At 45.5% G+C, this 20,000-nt stretch overlaps 1 protein-coding gene across 3 annotated transcripts in view; it reads left to right on the forward strand.

Annotated features, from left to right (window-relative positions):
* LOC126995609 (circumsporozoite protein-like) overlaps positions 1 to 20,000 on the forward strand; it is an 84,784-nt gene that overhangs the window by 11,210 nt on the left and 53,574 nt on the right. For 2 of the 3 annotated variants that reach the window (XM_050855324.1, XM_050855314.1), the window contains exon 2: positions 16,798 to 17,279. In XM_050855324.1, the coding sequence (XP_050711281.1) occupies positions 17,197 to 17,279 (83 nt within the window). In that variant the 5' untranslated portion in view covers positions 16,798 to 17,196. Of the gene's footprint in view, positions 1 to 16,405; positions 16,691 to 16,797; positions 17,280 to 20,000 lie in introns of those variants that run through there. The other variant, XM_050855331.1, reaches the window with a different exon arrangement.

The raw sequence follows: 20,000 nt of genomic DNA on the forward strand, positions 1-20,000 counted from the left end.
TTTGTTTTGTCTTCCTCTTCTCCATCCTCATTCTTTTTCTTCATATTTTCTCCTATCATTTTTTTCGTTATTGCATTTTTTGTTTTTGTTATACTTTCCTTAGCTCTACTTTTTAGCTGTTTATCTTTCTTTTGTCTTCCTCTTCTCCATCCTCATTCTTTTTCTTCATATTTTCTCCTATCATTTTTTTCGTTATTGGATTGTTTGTTTTTGTCATACTTTCCTTAGCTTTACATTTTTGCTGGTTATCTTTCGTTTTTTTTTTTTTTTTGTCTTCCTCATCACCATCCTCATTCTGCTCCTTCATTTTTCTCCTATCATTTCTTTCTTTATTATATTTTCCATGCCAATACTCCTCTTGTTTTCCATCTGATCCTCACACATTCCTTTTCTACAAGTTCTTTATTTTTGCTTCGTTTTTCCGCTTTCTTCCTCCTCCTCCTCCTCCTCCTCTTTGCCTCTCGATTACCTTACTCCTCCCCCACCACCCTCTCCCTCCCTCCCTCCCTCCATCACCACACATCACTCCTCCTCAATCTCTTCCCTCGTGTACCTGTCAAGAAACTCCTTAGATGTCATTTATAAGAGTACGCCTTTCCTCCCTTTCTCCACCTCCTCCTCCTCTTCTTCTCACACATCCTCCTCTTCTTCGCCTCTCCTTCTTTTCCTCTTCTTTCTTCCCACGGTTCCTTCTTCTCCGTATTCTTTCTTATTTTTTTCTTGTGCTTTCCCTTTTTCCTTCACCGCCTTTTCTTTCCTCTCTTACTATTCTTCATTCCGTATTTATTTCTTCTTCCCTTTCCCTTGTCCTTTCCCCCTGTCTTCAAACCACCTTATCCCTCTCCTTTTTTCTCCCTCACGCCTTCGCTTCCCTCCGCTTCCCTCCGCTTCCCTCCGCCTCCTTCTCCCTCTCTCCCTCCGCCTCCCTCCGTCTCGCTCGTATTTGCTCTCAGGGGCTTCTCTTTCTCTTCTGTTTGCACCTACGTCTGCTTCCGCCTGTGTTTCTTATCGTGTGTGTGTGTGTGTGTGTGTGTGTGTGGGTGGGTGGATGGGTGAAACAGAGAGAGAGAGAGAGAGAGAGAGAGAGAGAGAGAGAGAGAGAGAGAGAGAGACCGCTAGATTTGCAGATTTTTCAGTATTAAAATTCCCAGAAGACCGTAATATTTCTAGTCAAGGGCACGGAACTATCTCTGGATTGTCACTGAGGAGAACGACAGTAGTAAAGAATACCGTAATGTGCGTCGCAGGAATACGGTGTTTGGCCAACGCATTTGTGGCCTTTAAGTACACGACGAGACTCCACGACCGCGCACTTTACGAACACATAAACTCGGGAACTCACTCACTCGTGCGACAGCCAAATGGACGCCGCTATTGACTCACACACGTCACCTTTCCCGCCTCATCTGCCCCGGCTCTCTCTCTCTCTCTCTCTCTCTCTCTCTCTCTCTCTCTCTCTCTCTCTCTCTCTCACACTCACACTCCAAACACACCCACCCACACACACACACACACACACACACACACACACACACACACACACACACACACATTGCTTCTCCGAACTGACGCCCACCTTGACCTGAACTTAGAACTCACGTCTTGCAAAACTTTCTCATGAAGCACACTCGCACTGTCTGTCTCTGTCTGCCTGTCTGTCTCTCAATGTCTGTCTACTTATGTATCTACCTTCTTCTCATTCTTACACACACACACACACACACACACACACACACACACACACACACACACACACACACACACACACACACACACACACACACACACACACACCTCCGTGGAGCAACTGGTTAGAGCGCTGCGCTGCCATACTTCACGGTCTGACAGGGCGGCGGCTCGAGCCCGCTCAGGCCGGATTCTTTCCGTTGACTAGGAGTGGCTACTGCCCCCCCTTGAGCAAGGGGGATGGGGTGTGTGGTGTGTGAGGTCCTGGCAGTACCCAGAGATCGACGATAAAGAGCAGTTGCTCATGTCGGGAGGGTACCTGCTGGCGATTACGAGTCCAACACGTGATCAGGCCGTGGTGAATCACACACACACACACACACACACACACGCACACACACACACACATACTTAAAGCATTTCCCTCGCGAGAAATATTCCTTGCTTCTTACCTGCCTAATAGGTCACCTGCTTCAAAATTTACTCTTGAAAATAGGTTGCACTGGATGTTATTTGCGGCTCACCAAGGAAGAATACCCATGTTATATCCAGTACAACATATTCTCAAGAGTATGTTTAAAGATTTGTTTAAAACCGCTGGGAGCTTCATTACGTAACCTGAAGCAGGTGACCTTCTAGCCAGGTAAGAGGCAAGGAATATTTCTCGCGAGGATAATGTTTTAAGTGTGTGTTTGTGTGTGTGTGTGTGTGTGTGTGTGTGTGTGTGTGTGTGTGTGTGTGTGTGTGTGTGTGTGTGTGTAGAAAAATGAAAAAAGAGGTAGATATATAAATATATACATGAAGATAAACAGCCAGACAGAAGTTACCTTTTTTATTTGTTACAAACGCCTCCAGTGATACGCTCCTTACGTTCGCGCTTTCATTTCATAGCCGCCTTATGTTCGATGCGTTTTGGTCTCTTCGAACGGCAATGAATTATTTTTTTAGTCTGCTCTAATTACTTGGGTTTCATAGCTCTGTTCTACTTACTCTTCTTTAATATTTCTGTTATAATTTCTCTGGTTTAATAGTTGCGTCCTAATTTATGTGGTTACTGAGTTCTGTTTTATTTTCTCTTCTAGTTTTACAGTTCTCTGTTAAATTATGTTTCATAGTTTAATTGTGATTTCTTAAGTTAGTTTTTTTATTATTTCTCTGGTGTCTTAGTTTTCGTAAATGATGTGGTTTCATCGTCCTGCTGTAATTTCTGTGGTTTTATAGTTCTATTTTACTTTATGTGGTTTTGCAGCTCATTTTTGTTTTCGGTGGTTCATTGTTCTGGTCAAATATGTCTGGTTTCATAATTATGGTTTATATACTGATTGCATAATTCTGCTTCTTATTTCAGCCTCGTTTCGTGCTTCGAAGAAATTCATTGACGCTTCATGTAGCATATTGGGGAAATTCACACTTGGCTTATACACTCCAGAATACTTCAAAATATTTATAGTGTCATTTCCTCCTATTCGTCCTCGTAGATAATCATGTATCCCTTTCTATTGTCCTCGCCGATGCTGTGTCTACACTTTTCTATGCGCGTTGACCTCCAGTTTCATAGATCATTCACATTCTTTTTCGGCGAAGTTTTTGGGCTTTATTCATTCATTCCTTCACATGGGCGGGTATGTATGTATGTCTGAGTAAGGGGGGGCGATGCATGTATGTACGTGTGTATGTGCGCGCCCGTAGCTTCCTGGTATCCAATGTTTTATTAAGTAGGCGAGGCGGCGACTGGGATGAAAAACCACATCATGAATATTACAGCATGAACGAGTGACTTTTGTCGTTAGGGAGGAGGAGGAGGAAACATGGAAACATGGACTAGCAGGCAGCAGAAAGCCTGTTGGCTCATTACTAGGCTGCCTGCTTTCAGTGATTTAATCAATCCGTTTGCTATAGGAGTGGCTTGCAGGGAAGGATTAAAGCACTTGTGTACCTACTCATGGATACGTTCAGTTCACTCCCGATGCAGCAAAATGGCGATCAATGCGTTTCTTGAAGGAGTTGATGGTCTCTGCGCTAACCACTTCTACAGGAAGGCTGTTCCAGTGGCGATCAATTCTATCCGAGAAATAACTCTTGCCGATGTCGGTATTGCATCGCTTTGCTTGAATTGTTTTTCCGTTGTTTCTTGTTCTCAGGTTGATTTGTAGCGTGAAGAGTTTGGAGTGATCAACGTTGCTGAGCTTGTTCAGGTACTTAAAGACTTGTATCATGTCTCCCCGGGATCGTCTCTTTTCCAACGTGAAGAGGTTGAGTCGCTTTAGTCGCTCTTCATAGGGCTTCGTCCTCAGTGATGGTATCATCTTTGTGGCGCGACGCTGTACTCTCTCAAGTAATTCAATGTCTTTCCTGTAATTTGGAGACCAGAATTGCACGGCGTATTCCAGGTGGGGCCTTACCAGCGAATTATACATGAATAACATAACTCCCGGCGTCTTGTGTTCGAAGTTCCTCGCTATGAACCCAAGCATTGTATTGGCTTTCTTACAGGCGGACTTGCAGTATTTTGTTTGTTTCAAGTCACTGCTAATGGTGACCCCGAAGTCTTTTTCCTCTTGCACTACATGTAGTAGTTCGCCACCCATGTGGTATGTGTGATTGCTGTTTTTGGATCCGATATGCATTACTTTACATTTGGTAGTGTTGAAGGACATCTGCCATTTTTCTGACCACCGAGTGATCTGGTTCAGGTCTCTCTGGATAATTTCGCAGTCTGCCGTCGTGAGGGCCTTCCCACCCACCTTTGTGTCGTCGGCAAATTTTGAAAGATTGGATTTTAATCCTAGTTTTAGGTCGTTGATATATATGATAAAGAGTATGGGTCCCAGCACTGACCCCTGTGGCACTCCACTTGTGACCGGGAGCCACTCGGAGGCCTGTCCGTTGAGTACAACTCGTTGTTTTCTTCCAGTGAGCCAGTCTTTGATCCACGCTGTCAGATTGTCGCCTAACCCCGCCGACTTGAGTTCTGAAAGTCTAGATATATAACATCACTGGGGATATGATTATCCCAGCTTTCATAGATACCTTGGAAGAAGTCCAATAAATTGGTTAAGCATGAGCGCTTATTCCTGAAACCGTGATGAGCATCGGAAATGATGTTGTTGTCTTCAAGGAACCTAACGAGTTTGTCTCTGATGATCTCGAGGATTTTTCCCGCCACTGAGGTCAAGCTGATTGGTCTGTAGTTTAGGGCCACGCTTTTGTCTCCCTTTTTGTAGATCGGTGTTACGTTCGCTTGTTTCCAGTCTTTCGGGACTTTGTTTTGTTGTAGTGACAGATTGTAGATGGCGGTGAGTGGCTTGAGGATTTGCTGCTTGAGCTCCTTGAGCAGCCTGGGTGACAAGTCGTCGGGTCTGGTGGACTTGTTTGTCTCGAGTTTGTCTAGGCACTTTTTCACATCCCGTTCGTCGATTGTGCCAATATCTAGGGGTGTGATTCCCATCGGTGGGGTAGGGCTCTCGGGTACGGACTGGGTGTTCTCGACCATGAACACAGACGCGAAGTTTTTGTTTAGGATTTCGACCATTTGTCTGCTGTCCTGTGTTAGTACGTCACTTTCATCTTTTAGGGGACCGATATTGCTTTTTGTCTTCTTTTTGGTTCTTATATACGTGAAGAGCTTTTTCGGGTTGGACTTGGCTTCGTGTGCAATCTCCTTTTCATAGTCGCGTTTACGCTGGCGAATGAGAGTTCTGCAAGCTCTGAGGCCTTGATGGTACTGTTCGCGTGCCTCGCCAGTGCTGTTTTCCTTTAGCAAGTTGTATTTTCTTTTCTTTAAATTAATCGCCCGTCGAACTTGGGTAGTCATCCATGGTGGGCTTATGGCATTATTTGTTCTCCTAGTCTTCATGGGAACAGTTGTCCTCTTTACTTCTAGGAGTTTGTTCTTGAAACCGTTCCACGCGCCGCCCACAGGAGGAGGAGGAAGAAGAAGAAGAAGAAGAAGAAGAAGAAGAAGAAGAAGAAAAAAAGAAAAGAAAAAGAAAAAAAGAAAAGAGAGATAAAGAAAAAGAAAAAGAAGAAGAAAAAGCAGAAAAAGAAGAGGAGGAGGAGTTCGAGGAGGAGGAGGAGGAGAAGGAAGAAGATGGGTCGATGGTACAGGCACGCCCAACAGGGATATTTTTAGTAAGAGGAGAAGGAGAAGGAGGTGGGAAGGGAAGAGTCTAGCTGGATTCAGGATTGAGGGAACCCAGAAAAAGTGTGTTTAGGAGAGATGAAGAAGCAAAAGAAGTGGGCGAGGAGGAGGAGGAGGAGGAGGAGGAAAACACTCAGCAGATGAAAACGGAGATGATGAGAACGATGGTGACGATGATGTTGAGAATGGAAGAAAAGTGAAGAGATGGAGAAAGAGGAGAGGTAAGAATGAGGAGGCGTAGGCTGAAGAGAAAATTAAGGAAAAGTAGAAATAGAAGGAACAACAGGAAAAACACAGAACAGGGTGATTAAAAGGCAAAGGAAAGAGGAGAGAGAGGAGGAGGAGAAGAGGAACAAAGAGCAAGGAGAGAAAAGGACAAGGTTTGGGAAGGAAGAGGAAGAGGAGGGAAAAGAACGGACAAATATGATAACGGGAGAAAGGAAGAAGAGGAGGAAGAAGAGGGAAAAATGAGGGGAAGAAGGAACAAGGAGGAAAACGTGGGGAAAGAAGACGGAAAAAAAGGAGACAGAGAAGGGACAGGGAGGATAACGTGGGGAAGGAAGAGGAGAAGGAGAAGGAGTAGGCAAAAAGGAGACAGACAATGAGGAAGAAACAAGGAAGAAATAAGGGCAAGGAGAGGAGAAGGACATGGACAAGGACAAGGAGGAGTAGGAGAAGGAGGAGAAGGAGGAGGAGGAGGTGGAGGTTGACGAGGAGGCGCAGCAGGATGGAGTGCGGTCAATAGTGTGTTGGGCGGCTGTGATTGAGGTCAACACGGGCGTGACACAAACGACGCCGATGCTGTCCAAGGGGGGGGTTGCTCGCTGTCACCTCACCGTCACCTCGCTTTCACTTCACTGTCTCCTCACTGTCATCTGTCATCTAATTGTCATGTAACTCACCTCATTGTCACTTCACTGTCATCTATCATCTGTCATCTAACTGTCAGCTTGGTGTCATTTTACAGTCACTTAACTGTTTCCTATCGCCTCACTGTCGCTTCTTTGGCATCTAACCATTGCCTTACTCTTATCAAAGTGGCGCCTCTTTATCCCCTGACGGTCATTAGGCTGCCACTTTCCTGCCATGAAACTGCCACCTCCATGGTCACCACTGTCGCCTCATGTGTAAGTCAACTTGTACGCGTACCTGCTCCAATACTTTACCGTGATCCCATCGTGTCACTTATTGTTATTTTGTCACTTTGTGTTCTGGCAATCCGTCATTCACAGTTACCTTTGCTTTTTAATTAAGAAGATTATCCGATCTTCATATACAGAGTTACGAGAAGGACTTCCGTGGGAAAATGTAAAAATAATGACAATTTTCGTTGTTTTTTGGTTGTGCATTTACATAAAAAAATACGAAAATATAGTAAAATCAACAAAAGGAATTTATTTTTACTTCTACGTTGTTTTTCCTGAGATCCCATTTACCTTTGTTAAGAGGCTGAGTGTTGCACCCCAGGGAGCGTATCACAGTAGGCCACCCTGATTCTTGCTCGGTTGTTTAGTAACTCTCCCTACTTATACTTTTGAAAATTTCTTTCTTTTTATTTCCTCTATTTTGTATTAGAGGCATCATCTATTTTTATCTTGCATTTGCACACTTTCAGTGGTGTAATGCTGATTTTCGCCTCTATGGGAAGGGATGGTCGTTCATAGCCCAAATTGTGACTTAGAAACTGTTTTGGCTACTAAGTCAACACTTGATATCTCAGCAAACTACTGCCCACGAGATGTACATAAAGGTATAATATTCAGAGCTATGATTGGCTCTGCCTGCGACCTTGACCGCCGTGGGGACGAAAAGTCTTTCTGTGGTGAAATTACAGCTGGTGTTACCTTTCTCCTTTCCTCCACACTTCTTAGAGGCTTCATTCCGTAGGTTGGCGCAGCAGTTTGAAATTCGAACGATTAACAGTTGGGGATAAGTACACGAATCGCTGCTCGCTTCCTCTGCCACAAAAAAGAAGGCTTCAAGACGTTATTGCCGCGCCCTCCACCCTCCCGTAACTCATAATAACCCATAACTCTGACACTCAGTGATGTAATATTTATAACACAATATTTTATGATTTGTGTGCTCGCAAAATGGTATTATTTTCGAATTTCAACCGAGATCTGCCTTTGAAAAAGATTAAATGATATAATGCATCATATTTATCGTGAATGTTGTTGTTGTTGTTGTTGTTGTTGTTGTTGTTGTTGTTGTTGTTGTTGTTGTTGTTATTATTGTTATTATTATTATTATTATTATTATTATTATTATTATTATTATTATTATTATTATTATTACTATTATTATTATTATTATTATTATTATTATTATTATTATTATTATTATTATTATTATTGTTATTATTATTATTATTTTTTTATTGTAATCATTATTATATTAATAATATTTCGTAGTATTATTTGTAGTAATGATACTCGTATCATTATTAAATAATATTATACGAAAAAAAAGCAGGAGAAGGAGGAGGAGGAGGAGGAGGAGGAGGAGGAGTAGGAGGAGGAGGAGGAAAAATAAGTTCTACATCACACACAATAATAAACTGCAAATTAGTGTTTCCTGCCGTCACGCGCGCCTGTAAGAAGACAACACACATTACTGCTCGCCGCTGCGGTGATAACATCGATGAAACACCAGAGGGAGGGAGGGAGAGAATGGGGGAAATATATTGCCGGCATTTTGCAAGACAAAGGCGATGGTGGAAAGTTTACAGCGTCGACTCGGGCGACTCAGGGAAGACTTAGAAAGTTATTGAAAAAGAGAGAGACTTTGTGGCTGAAACTTGAGTGTTTTTATTATTAAAGTTGCCTAAATACGGGAGAGACTGGCTGAAATACGTGTTACATAACCTAACTCGACTTTACGAAAAACAAAAAACTTTTTTCATAATGTGTCTGAAAGTTGTGTCCGCTCCTTGTAACGTTTTGGAAATAAAGATAAGAATGTGAAATGTGAGTCTGGCACGATGGACATAGAGTAATGTCATCGGTGAATAAATAGCTGATACTCAGGAAACTATATAAATATGTTTTATTCAAGTTAAATGAAAAATGAGGTGTTGTATGAATATAATGGAGGGGAGGATTGTGTCAATGCAGAAGAGATGCCTGTTCCATCCCACCCACCAGCCCACGCGCCCACTCACTCACCCCTGCCCTAACCCCCACACACGCCATCAGGCACTCACTCCCTGCCCCAACCCACCAACCCTCGCACCCACTCACTCACCTCCTGCCCTAACCCACTAACCTATCCGCCGACGCACCTACCTCCTTCTCTACCCCCCCCCCTTACACACACACAAACGCAGTCGGTAGAGCGCTGGGCTGCAAGGCTTCACGGCCGAACAGGCGGCGGCTGGAGCCCCGCTCGGGCCGGATTCTTTGGGTTGACTAATAGTGGTTACTGTCCCCCCTTGAGCAAGGGGGATGTGGTGTGTGGTGTGTGAGGTCCTGGCAGTACCCGGAGATCGACGATAATGAGCACTTGCTCTCGTCGGGAGGGTATCTGGTGGCGAAAGCGAGTCCAACTCGTAATGAGGCCGTGGTGAATTACACACACACACACACACACACACACACACACACACACACACACCGCTCTGGTAGCTCAATCGATTAGAGCGCGCGTGCTGCAAGGCTTCACGGCCAAACAGGCGGCGGTTCGAGCCCCGCTCAAGCCGGATTCTTTCCGTTAACTAGGAGTAGTTACTCTCCCCCCTTGAGCAAGGGGGATGGGGTGTGTGGTGTGTGAGGTTCTGGCAGTACCCAGAGATCGACAAATGAGCACTTGCTCACGATATGATGGTACCTGCTGGCGAAAGCGAGTCCAACTCGTGATCAGGCCGTGGTGAATTACACACACACACACACACACACACACACACACACACACACACACACACACCCATCCCCTGCACTGCTCTTACTTTTATCAGCTTCCCGTCACTCCCCCTCACCACCCCCCTGCCTCTCCGTGCCGTGATAAGTGACGCCCATAAGTTACTGTGGCAGTATAAATAGCGGTGTGTAGCCAAGGGGGGGAAGGGGAAGGGATAGGGGGTGTCTGACCCTTGTATGGGGAAGCAGGAGGGAGGAGGGGAATCAGGATGAGGGGGAGCAGATTAGGTGTCTGGGACGGGGGGAGTGTAGGGGAAAGGCAATGCTCTTGGGAAGGGAAAGTTTTGTGGTGAAGGGAATAGAAGGGGGGTGGGTGTATGGAGGTGATGGTTGGGAAAAGTGGGTGTCTTTGGGTGTTGAGGGTAAGGGAAAAGGGTTGTTTGCTGGGAATGGGGATGAGAGGCAGTAGGAGTCTTTGGGAGTAATGTACTGAGTAATGGATTGTGTCGTAGGAACTGAACGGGAAAGTGGGTGTATTGGGGAAAGAAAGGGAAGAGATAGTGGGAGGTGGCGTGGCTCCCTCCCACACCTGGATTCCCCCATCGTTTACTCAGGTGATGGAACGACAAGAAGAGGTGTGATTACCCTCCTACCTGGGCCGTGAAAATGGGAAAGAGGAAGATTAGGAGAAGGAGGAGGAGGAGAAAGAAAAATACTAGGAGGAGGAGGAGGAGGAAGGAAATGTTGATAATACTAATGATAATGATAACAAGAAGAAAAGAATGAAAATATATAGGACGAAAACACAAACAAAAATCAATAAAAAAGAAAAGGATGAGAAGGAGCAAGAAGAGAACAGTACAAGTGAGTGGAAGGAAGGAAAGTCGGCAGGGAACCATTAGTAGCGTGACCCTTGCTGCTGCTTGTCGAGGTGGATGATTAAGGGCCAGTTTTACAGTCCAATACAGCAAGTTTGTAAGCTCCCCAACCAAACACAAAATACGACGAAAATTCCTTGTAGCTCTAGTGTTCGGCGTTGATATAAAAAGGTGGAGAGAATTTTAGGAAACTACACAGGAAATCAGGATCATTGTAGTGGATATGGTTTGGTTTGGGCGCTTACAATGACAGAGTGGTGGACTGTCGAACTGGCCCTAAGCTTCGTTACGGCCACCCAGCAAGGCGAGGAGTCACGATCCCTGATGAGAATAGCACCAGCGTCTCAAGGTGTTTGTTTACGTATCAATTCACCCCAGAGCAGCGTTGCCAGATTGTCCTACTCAGCCTCAAATATTTACCGGTTTCCGACATAAGACTCTTCTGCACCCCAATAACTGGCCTCATGTATAGTTATCGTGAAAGTGGTTAATTATTGGTGTTTCTTAGCAATGGTTAAGGGTCTGAAACTGGAAAATACGAAGCTCTTGAGTACCCTAATCTGGCAACGGTGCTCCAGAGTTCGTGTGTCAAGCAGCACCGGCTCAAACTTTTATTTATTTCTCGTATTTCCCGTCTCGATTATTAAAAGAAAGGCATAGGAGTTATTTTGTTTTGTTTGTGTTTGTTTGTGTGTTTGCTTCTCCGTCACGAGTACTTGTAAACAGGAGGTGAGATATTTTTTTGTAGCGATTTTTTTAATAGAAGTAGCAGGACCGCCTTATTATTTTTTCCTCATAGTATAGTTACAAAAAAGTATAGGAGTCAAATTATCTTCTTTTTGTTTCCTTTTACGATTATTAATAAAACCAACAGGATAGTGGCTTAGTTTACCTTTTTTTATCCTGCTTTCTGTCACAGTGTCTTGGAAAAATAGCAGAGGCATGGTTTATTTTTCTTATTCCCCCTGAGAGTCCTCCGTCCTGTGCGTGGCCCCTAAGGACTCTCAGGACGTCAGCGGAGCCTCGGGAGTTGCGGCAGCGCGCCCCCCCCAGCAGCAGCAGCAGCAGACGTCAGCCACACACGACCCTCTCAGGCCCACACGGTTTTAAGGGCGTCCTGTCTTATCTCCCCTCACCCACGCATCACCGTCCGCTTTTATTTTTCTTCAGGTACTTTTTGCCGGCCCGAGGTTAAGAATGGCTAATGTAATCTAACCTACGCCACTGTCCGCATGATTTTCTGTGTAGTCTATTACTTTTTCTAGACGGTCTTTAAGGGTTTTATCTCCTCTACCTCGCGCTCTGGCATTCTTCTCGTAAACATTTTCCTTCTGACGTTTTAATGTGTTCGAATACCTTTAATAGAATGGTCTCAAGGTTGTTTTGTTTCCTTTAGCGCATACCGTACATCGCCATCCTTCACGTGGAGTTTTACAAGATGACGTTTATTTGCGTGTTCACTTTTTTTCTTTTCATTGAGAGCTTTATTTCTTTCCACACTTCTATCCTCTTCCTCTTCTTTATCTCCTTCTCCTCTTCCTCTTTTTTTCCTTTTCCTTTTTTATCTTTTTTTCTTGTCAATCTTCTTTTTTCCCTCATTCTTTTTCTTCTTCTTTATTTTCCTTCTACCTACTTATTTTGTTACCTCTCAGTCATTATTTTCCTTTCAATGTCCTTTTCTTATAATATTTCGGTGTTCTGCTCTTTGAAGGAAATTCGGATAACGTTTTGTTTTTTAATATATCAGTATTTTCATGTCTTTTTTTATTATTTCGAGAGCTTTTATCTATTATCTATTGTTTTATTCCATTGCAACATTTCGCCGCTTAAAGGAAACTTAGATTGCGTATCGATGTCTCGCTTTCAGGCTGTGTTCGTGTGGGTGAGGGATGCGCCCAGTCTTGCTCCTGGTTTTCTTTCTTTCTTCCTTCCCTTTCTTCCTTCCTTCCTTCCCTCCTTCCTTCCTTCCTTTCCTCCTTCCTTCCCTCCTTCCTTAATTCCCTCCCTCCTTCCTTCCTTAATTCCTTCCTTCCTTCCTTAATTCCTTCCTTCCTTCCTTCTCTCCTTCCTTCCTTCCTTCCTTCCCTCCTTCCTTCCTTAATTCCCTCCTTCCTTCCTTCCTTAATTCCCTCCTTCCTTCCTTCCTTAATTCCTTCCTTCCTTCCTTAATTCCTTCCTTCCTTCCTTCCTTCCTTCCTTCCTTCCTTCCCTCCTTCCTTCCTTCCGTCCTTCCTTCCTTCCCTCCTTCCTTCCTTCCTTCCTTCCTTCCTTCCTTCCTTCCTTCCTTCCTTAATTCCCTCCTTCCTTCCTTCCTTAATTCCTTCCTTCCTTCCTTCTCTCCTTCCTTCCTTCCTTCCTTCCTTCCTTCCTTCCTTCCTTCCTTCCTTCCTTAATTCCCTCCTTCCTTCCTTCCTTAATTCCCTCCTTCCTTCCTTCCTTAATTCCTTCCTTCCTTCCTTCTCTCCTTCCTTCCTTCCTTCCTTCCCTCCTTCCTTCCTTCCTTCCCTCCTTCCTTCCTTCCTTCCTTCCTTCTCATGTTTTTTGCTCAGTCTTCGATTTTTACTCTAATTTAACTACATACGCCTGAGTGGCCCCTAATGAAAAAGTGCCCAATTCTCTTCACTTCTTCCTTACTTCTTTTCCTTCTTCCCTTCTATTCTTTTTCCTGTTTTTTTACTCGGACTCTTCCATTTTTCCTTTTTATTTTCCTCCCTACGCCTGAGTGCCCTTGTGAAATTCCTAACTAATGAAATTCTGAGCCCCAGCGCCGGCGGGAGCTTTGCACCGTCCCGGGCACCTCGTCGACGCCTGCCTCGCCCCCGCCCGCGACACCTGCACGTGCTCACCTTCCCCCTTGATGTCCGATGCTACTCGGAAACGACGCTCTAAATAGAACGTGTGGGACTAAAAGTATAGAAAAGCTCGTCCAAACCTTTTTAAATTGCATTCCTTCCGAGTATTTTCCTCTATAATTCTTAATAAACATGGCATTCTTTTCGTTTAGTTTTCTCAATAGTATTTTTTTATACGCGAGGGAAAATTTATCTCACTTGGAATATACGGAAATATTTTTGCCAATAGGAACAAGCAGAGCATTCAGGATATTCAGACAAAACTTAATGATAGCACTTGGACAAAAAGAAAGCACGTGCCAATAAGATCAAACAGACAGTTAGGTCAGTTGTGGCTCTCGGAGTATGGAAGGAAACTGGTGGCTGAACGGATAGCGAGACGGCTCCGCGTTCAGGAGGACGCGAGCTCAATACCCGACCGGTGCCACCAAGCTGGGATTTTTCAGCCGCCGCCGAGTGGCTTAAAACTACCCACATGCTGTCCAGAAGACCACCTCTCAACCCGGACTCTAGATTCTAGGATTAAAGATGAGCTCCGGGAGGGCAGCAGGAGCCAATGCAAGATGTATCATATTTGTATGACACGGATAACCTTTGTTGCAGTCATAACAAACAAACTTCGAGGCACTCAGTAAAAAAGAACTCATTAAACTAATAACTGACGGAAAATTCGTGCCAATAGAAAACAGCAAAAAAATCGTTGCACTCGAAAATTCGTGATATTTGGAAAAGAAATAAAAAACTTGCCACTTTAGAAAATAATAACTTTTTGCACTCGGGACAGACTGAAAACTCGTGCCAATAGTAACAGAAAACTCGGGCCATTGAGAACATATGACAAACTATGATATTTTGTTTTTCAAACTCTTTCAACTGTCTTCGCACGAGCAACATTTTGGGCATTCTTTTCATATCAAATTGTTGGCTCTTTGTTGGCCTTGGCTCGTCCCCTTTGGTGTAAAAAGACAAATCTTATCATCCTAAGCTGACAGAAGCCTTTAGAACAGACAAGGGACTAGTGCAAGTCTGTGTCCAGTCCAAATCATTTTTATGTGCACACAAATGTAACGTCGAACAAATGCAGACATAATTCGTTGGCAGGTCGTAACCAAACTTTTCTTTCGCACAGTTTTATATATACCTTCATAGCCCTAACTTTTCCGTAACGATCCTTTTCACTGTCTGCCTTTGTATGCCCTTGACCGTAGCTCTGCTCCACGTGTATCTTTTGTGTCTCCCTGTGTGGACCGTGTGACAAAGGTCTTTCGGGTGCACCTGCTCAGTCCACATAGATAGATAGATACATTGATATTTGATGACTACAAAATTGCATCCAAATAGTATAAAAACACAGTGAAACAAATAATGCAACAATAGACGTAAACATTATAACGTGAAACTAATTACACACACACACACACACACACACACACACACACACACACACACACACACACACACACACACACACACACACACACACACACACACACACACACACACACACACACACACAGACAGACAGACAGACAGACAGACAGACAGACACACACACACACACACACACACACACACACACACACACACACACACACACACACACACACACACACACACACACAAATACACACACACAGACAGACAGACAGACAGACAGACAGACAGACACACACACACACACACACACACACACACACACACACACACACACACACACACACACACACACACACACACACACACAACACACACACACACACACACATGCACACAGACGGAGCTTCTTTTTACCCAATGTCACGAAACTGTACCGTCTTTGTCATCGATTTCAGCCAAGTCACCCAGTATCTTCTTGTTTGTTGGCGTCCTTCCGAGATTCTCCTGCATTTCCCTCCCTCCCTCTCCTCTCCCTTCTCTCCCTTATCCCTCCTTTCTACCCCTCTCTTTCTCCCTGTCTCTTACATTTTCCCTCTCGCCCTGTCCATCCTCCTTTTCCTTGTTTGCTGGCGTCTTTCCTGCTGTTCTTTCCTCTCCCTACCTCGCTTTCTCCCATTCACCTTATCTCTCCTCCCGACTCCTCTCTCCTCAGTCTCTATAATTTTCCTTCTCTTCTTGTCCCTCCTCCTCCTCCTCCTCCTCCTCCTCCTCCTCCTCCTCCTCCTCCTCCTCCTCCTCTTCCTGGCGTCCTACCGTGCTGCTCTTGCCCCTCCCTCTCCTTCCCCCTCCCTCTTTCCCTCTCCCTCTCCTTCCACCTCCCTCTTTCCCTCTCCCTCTCCTTCCACCTCCCTCTTTCCCTCTCCCTCTCCTTCCACCTCCCTCTTTCCCTCTCCCTCTCCTTCCACCTCCCTCGTTCCCTCTCCTCTCCTTTCCTCCCTCTTTCCCTCTCCCTCTCCTTCCACCTCCCTCTTTCCCTCTCCCTCTCCTTCCACCTCCCTCTTTCCCTCTCCCTCTCCTTCCACATCCCTCTTTCCCTCTCCCTCTCCTTCCACCTCCCTCTTTCCTTCTCCCTCTCCTTCCACCTCCCTCTTTCCCTCTCCCTCTCCTTTCACCTCCCTCTTTCCCTCTCCCTCTCCCTCTCGCTCTCCGGACCCATCTCTCCTCTATCATTTTAATTTTCCCTCTCCCTCTCATGCCCATTTTTCTGGCCGCTGCATTTGTTTCATCCACTGCGTTCATTAATCATCGGGAATGACCGTTCATCATTTTTTGCACCCCACTGGCTGGTTTAGGTTTAATTTTATCTTTCCTCCTCGTTTGCTCATTCTTCTCGGGTCTAGTTATGATTCTGGCTCGCACAGTTACTTTAGTGTTTTCCTTCAAGCCGTAAAAGTGGTATGGTGTTTGTAACTATTATAATATTCGTATTATTATTTTTTTTTCTATATTCGTCCACCTAACATTATTATGAGGGAAAGGGTGAATGGTGGCCTTGCGGCAGAGCGGTACGTATAGCTCGCTGTGGCATACGACTCGTAGCCTTACTGGGCGGGAGTGTATTTTAGGCTCCGCTGGCCGCCGTGATGAAGGCCGCTATATACCAGCGGCCCGGGCTGGACACATGGAGTTGCTAAGCCGCCGCGCCGCCCAGCTCGCCCCGCCACACCGTACTGTTATGCTTCCCGCCTCGATTTGTATTCAAAGTTATGCGTTGATCTGCCTCTTTCTCCCGTGCACGAGTTCATAACGGGAGGTGGAGCGTCGTGTCCGCCTGGCCGTTGCCTGGCCAGTGCATGCTCGTCCGTCGGCCAGGTGGTGCGGGGCGCCGTGCTCCAGCGGGTAATAATAGCCGCGGCTAATCACTGCTGGGTTATCGCCGCCGCTCGCCCCGCACCGCCCACACCGTGCCGTGGCCCGCTCGATACTGATGATTTGCTTCTCTTCAGGTTTTCAGGGAAAGTGGGGTAACGCTCCTGTGTGGCCTTGGTGTATTGTGAAAATATAGGCTCTACAAAAATATAAACGTAAACAACTGGTTTCATATAAAACTTTCAGTGGAAGAAACGTTTATGCAACCTGGAGACTCCCTTGGCGATAAAGCACAGTGACACGAAAACTGAAAACTGTGCCAAGTAAACAGTGACACTAGTGAATCACCATCCAGGCGGCCGAGGCTGAGAGCGTGTCTATGGTGGTGAGTGCCAGCCGGCACCAGCCCGCCGGCACCATGAGCCGCATCGTCTCACCGGACCCCGCCCCCGCCCATAACCCCTCCCCCATCCACGCGCGGCGCCAGGCGGTCGTGGCATAATCGTTGTCTTCAACTCCCTACCTCTGCCCTACCAATGAACGGCAAGTGGAAAAGAGCGCTGAGGAAGGTGAAGAAGAGGATGGTGTTCTCCAAGTACGAGCAGGTGCTGCAGCGCAGGTGAGTCGTGCCCTGAAGCCACGCCGCCCATCTGACGAGGCGCGGCCTGGCGAGTGTCAATGTGTGCTAAAGTGCGTCCTAATGTGAAGAAATTGGTGATTGGAATTAGCCTTTTGTGAAAAATAGTAGAAAACTTGTCTGTGCAGTTCTCCGGCACGTCCCAGTGTATGTGTGTGTGTGTGTGTGTGTGTGTGTGTGTGTGTGTGTGTGTGTGTGTGTGTGTGTGTGTGTGTGTGTGTGTGTGTGTGTGCGCGTGCGCGCGCGTGCGTGCGTGCGTGCGTGCGTGCGTGCGTGTATTAGTGCATGTTCTAAGATACGTACATAATTGAATAATTACCAATGTGGTGACTAGTGAGAAACTCGTCGATGCCACACTCTCTATGCACGTGCCGCCACGTTGGTCTGCCTCGCCTTGGGTACACACATTGTTAGGTGTAAAAGCAGCGGCAGCAAAGGTGCAGACTAAACACTGGCTGCTCCTGTGTCGAGGCCCGAGGCGGCGGGGCGAGGGGGTCGGCCTTCGCGCCGTGCCCCGCTATCTCATTCGTGCTGGTAATAGTGACTGGGCCCTGAGGTTTCTTGCCCGGCCCTAACTGTTTGTGCCCTTTTTTTTTTTGTAGGTGCCACCCTATACCGCCAGTAGTCTTTCTTGAGGGGCAGGATGGTAGTCGGCCCCAGCCTGCCATGCGCAGGCAAGTGTTTTATAGTAGCGCCATCTTTTTTTGGCTCATGCTGCCCCCCGGAGCTCGCTTTTTATTCACTTGGACGGTTTCCTCTAGAATCCGGGTTGATGGGTGGTCTTCAGGACAGCATGTGGGTAGTCTTAAGCTTAATGTGTTGTTTGTTTGTGCGCGGTGTTGCCGGAGAGGTATTATGGATAGCTGCGTATCTGAGAGAGAGAGAGAGAGAGAGATGTAATATTATACAGTGCGTAGACAAAGAGGTGGAAAGATTGACGGAAAGACAATAGAGGGGAGTGATTTCTAGGAACGAAGGGTTCAGTCTGCTATCCAAACACATTATTCCGTCGCGGGAGTTATGTACTTGCTCACTAAAGGTTGGGCATAGATTTCGTGAAGTGTCATGTCTCATCAGCTCTCCTCCTCCTACTGATAGTCTTCTACCTCTTAAAATCCGCCGCGATGTTGCCTCTCTTTCTATCTTCTATCGATATTTCCACGCTGACTGCTCTTCTGAACTTGCTAACTGCATGCCTCCCCCCCTCCCGCGGCCCCGCTGCACACGACTTTCTACTCATGCTCATCCCTATACTCTCCAAACCCCTTATGCAAGAGTTAACCAACATCTTCACTCTTTCATCCCTCACGCTGGTAAACTCTGGAACAATCTTCCTTCATCTGTATTTCCTTCTGCCTATGACTTGAACTCTTTCAAGAGGAGGGTATCAGGACACCTCTCCTCCCGAATTTGACCTTGCTTTTGGCCACCTCTTCTGATTCTTTTATGGGAGCAGCGATTAGCGGGCTTTTTTTATTATTTTTTTTTGTGTGCCCTTGAGCTGCCTCCTTTGTTGTAAAAAAAAAAAAAAAAAAGAACTCCAACGCATCACCGAGCGTGTTATTTCGGTGAACCCGGAAGTGAATCTCTGAAGCCAAAAGTTGGAGATGGACAGGCGATGTTTTTAAGTTACAAAAGGGAGTAAATTGATGAGAGGAAGTTTATGTTTTGCTTCTTCCTGTTTCTGCCTAGCTCCGTCTGTCTCTCAATCTATGCGAGTCTATCTGCCAGTTTGTCTACCTACCTGTCTGGCTTTGTTTCTTGTCCCCCATTCCCTCTGTGTTTGTCTTTGCTTTTCTGGCTGTATGTCTGTTTGTCTGAATCGGTGAAGTTATTTGTTTATCCGTCTGTTCCTCTTTTGTGTCTTTTTGTTTGTCTAGGTGTCCGTCTGGCTGTTTGCATCTCTCTCTCTCTCTCTCTCTCTCTCTCTCTCTCTCTCTCTCTCTCTCTCTCTCTCTCTCTCTCTCTCTCTCTCTCTCTCTCTCTCTCTCTCTCTCTCTCTCTCTCTCTCTCTCTCTCTCTCTTACCTTACACTACCTTACACTTGCCTTTAATATGTCTAAACTTGATCCTGTCAGTGATTGCATACAAGTGACTTCATTAAGCATTACTCGGTGGGACTCCTGTTAACTGGGCCTTGTAATATAATGACTGGTATTAGAAGTGACGTGCAGCATAATATCTCACAAATTATTGCGTCTTACTATTGCTGGAGTTGTCAGGTGTGAGAAATATCTTAATTGCAATGCTTTTTCATGATACATCTGGTCTTTTTTTTCTTTTTCCTGGTGGGGTGAATGTAATGTCTGGTCATGTTTGTGATTCATGTGGGTGATTCGTAGTGACTTGTGGAAGGTTTTTGGGATGTGATATGTGCCTGCTTGTCACACCTGAGCAAAATTAATCTGTCAAGTGCATATTCTAACTATCGCTTTGCACAAAATAAGTATGTATTTTTTTTTACAACAAAAGAGAAAGCTCAAGGGCACAAAAAAAGGAAACAATAATAAAAAAGCCCGCTACTCGCTGCTCCTAAATAAGAATCAAAAGAGGTGGCCGAAAGAGAGGTCAATTTTGGGAGGAGGAGTATGGTCAAACCGCCCTCTTGCAGACTCCTTATGTTCCTATGTTCATATGTACTGGAAAAAAAAAGATGTATCGCCTAGACCACAAAACATAATAGAAAGAAAAACAAATAGTATT

This window comes from Eriocheir sinensis, chromosome 1 (assembly GCF_024679095.1).
Source record: "Eriocheir sinensis breed Jianghai 21 chromosome 1, ASM2467909v1, whole genome shotgun sequence".
Classification (NCBI taxonomy): domain Eukaryota; kingdom Metazoa; phylum Arthropoda; class Malacostraca; order Decapoda; family Varunidae; genus Eriocheir; species Eriocheir sinensis.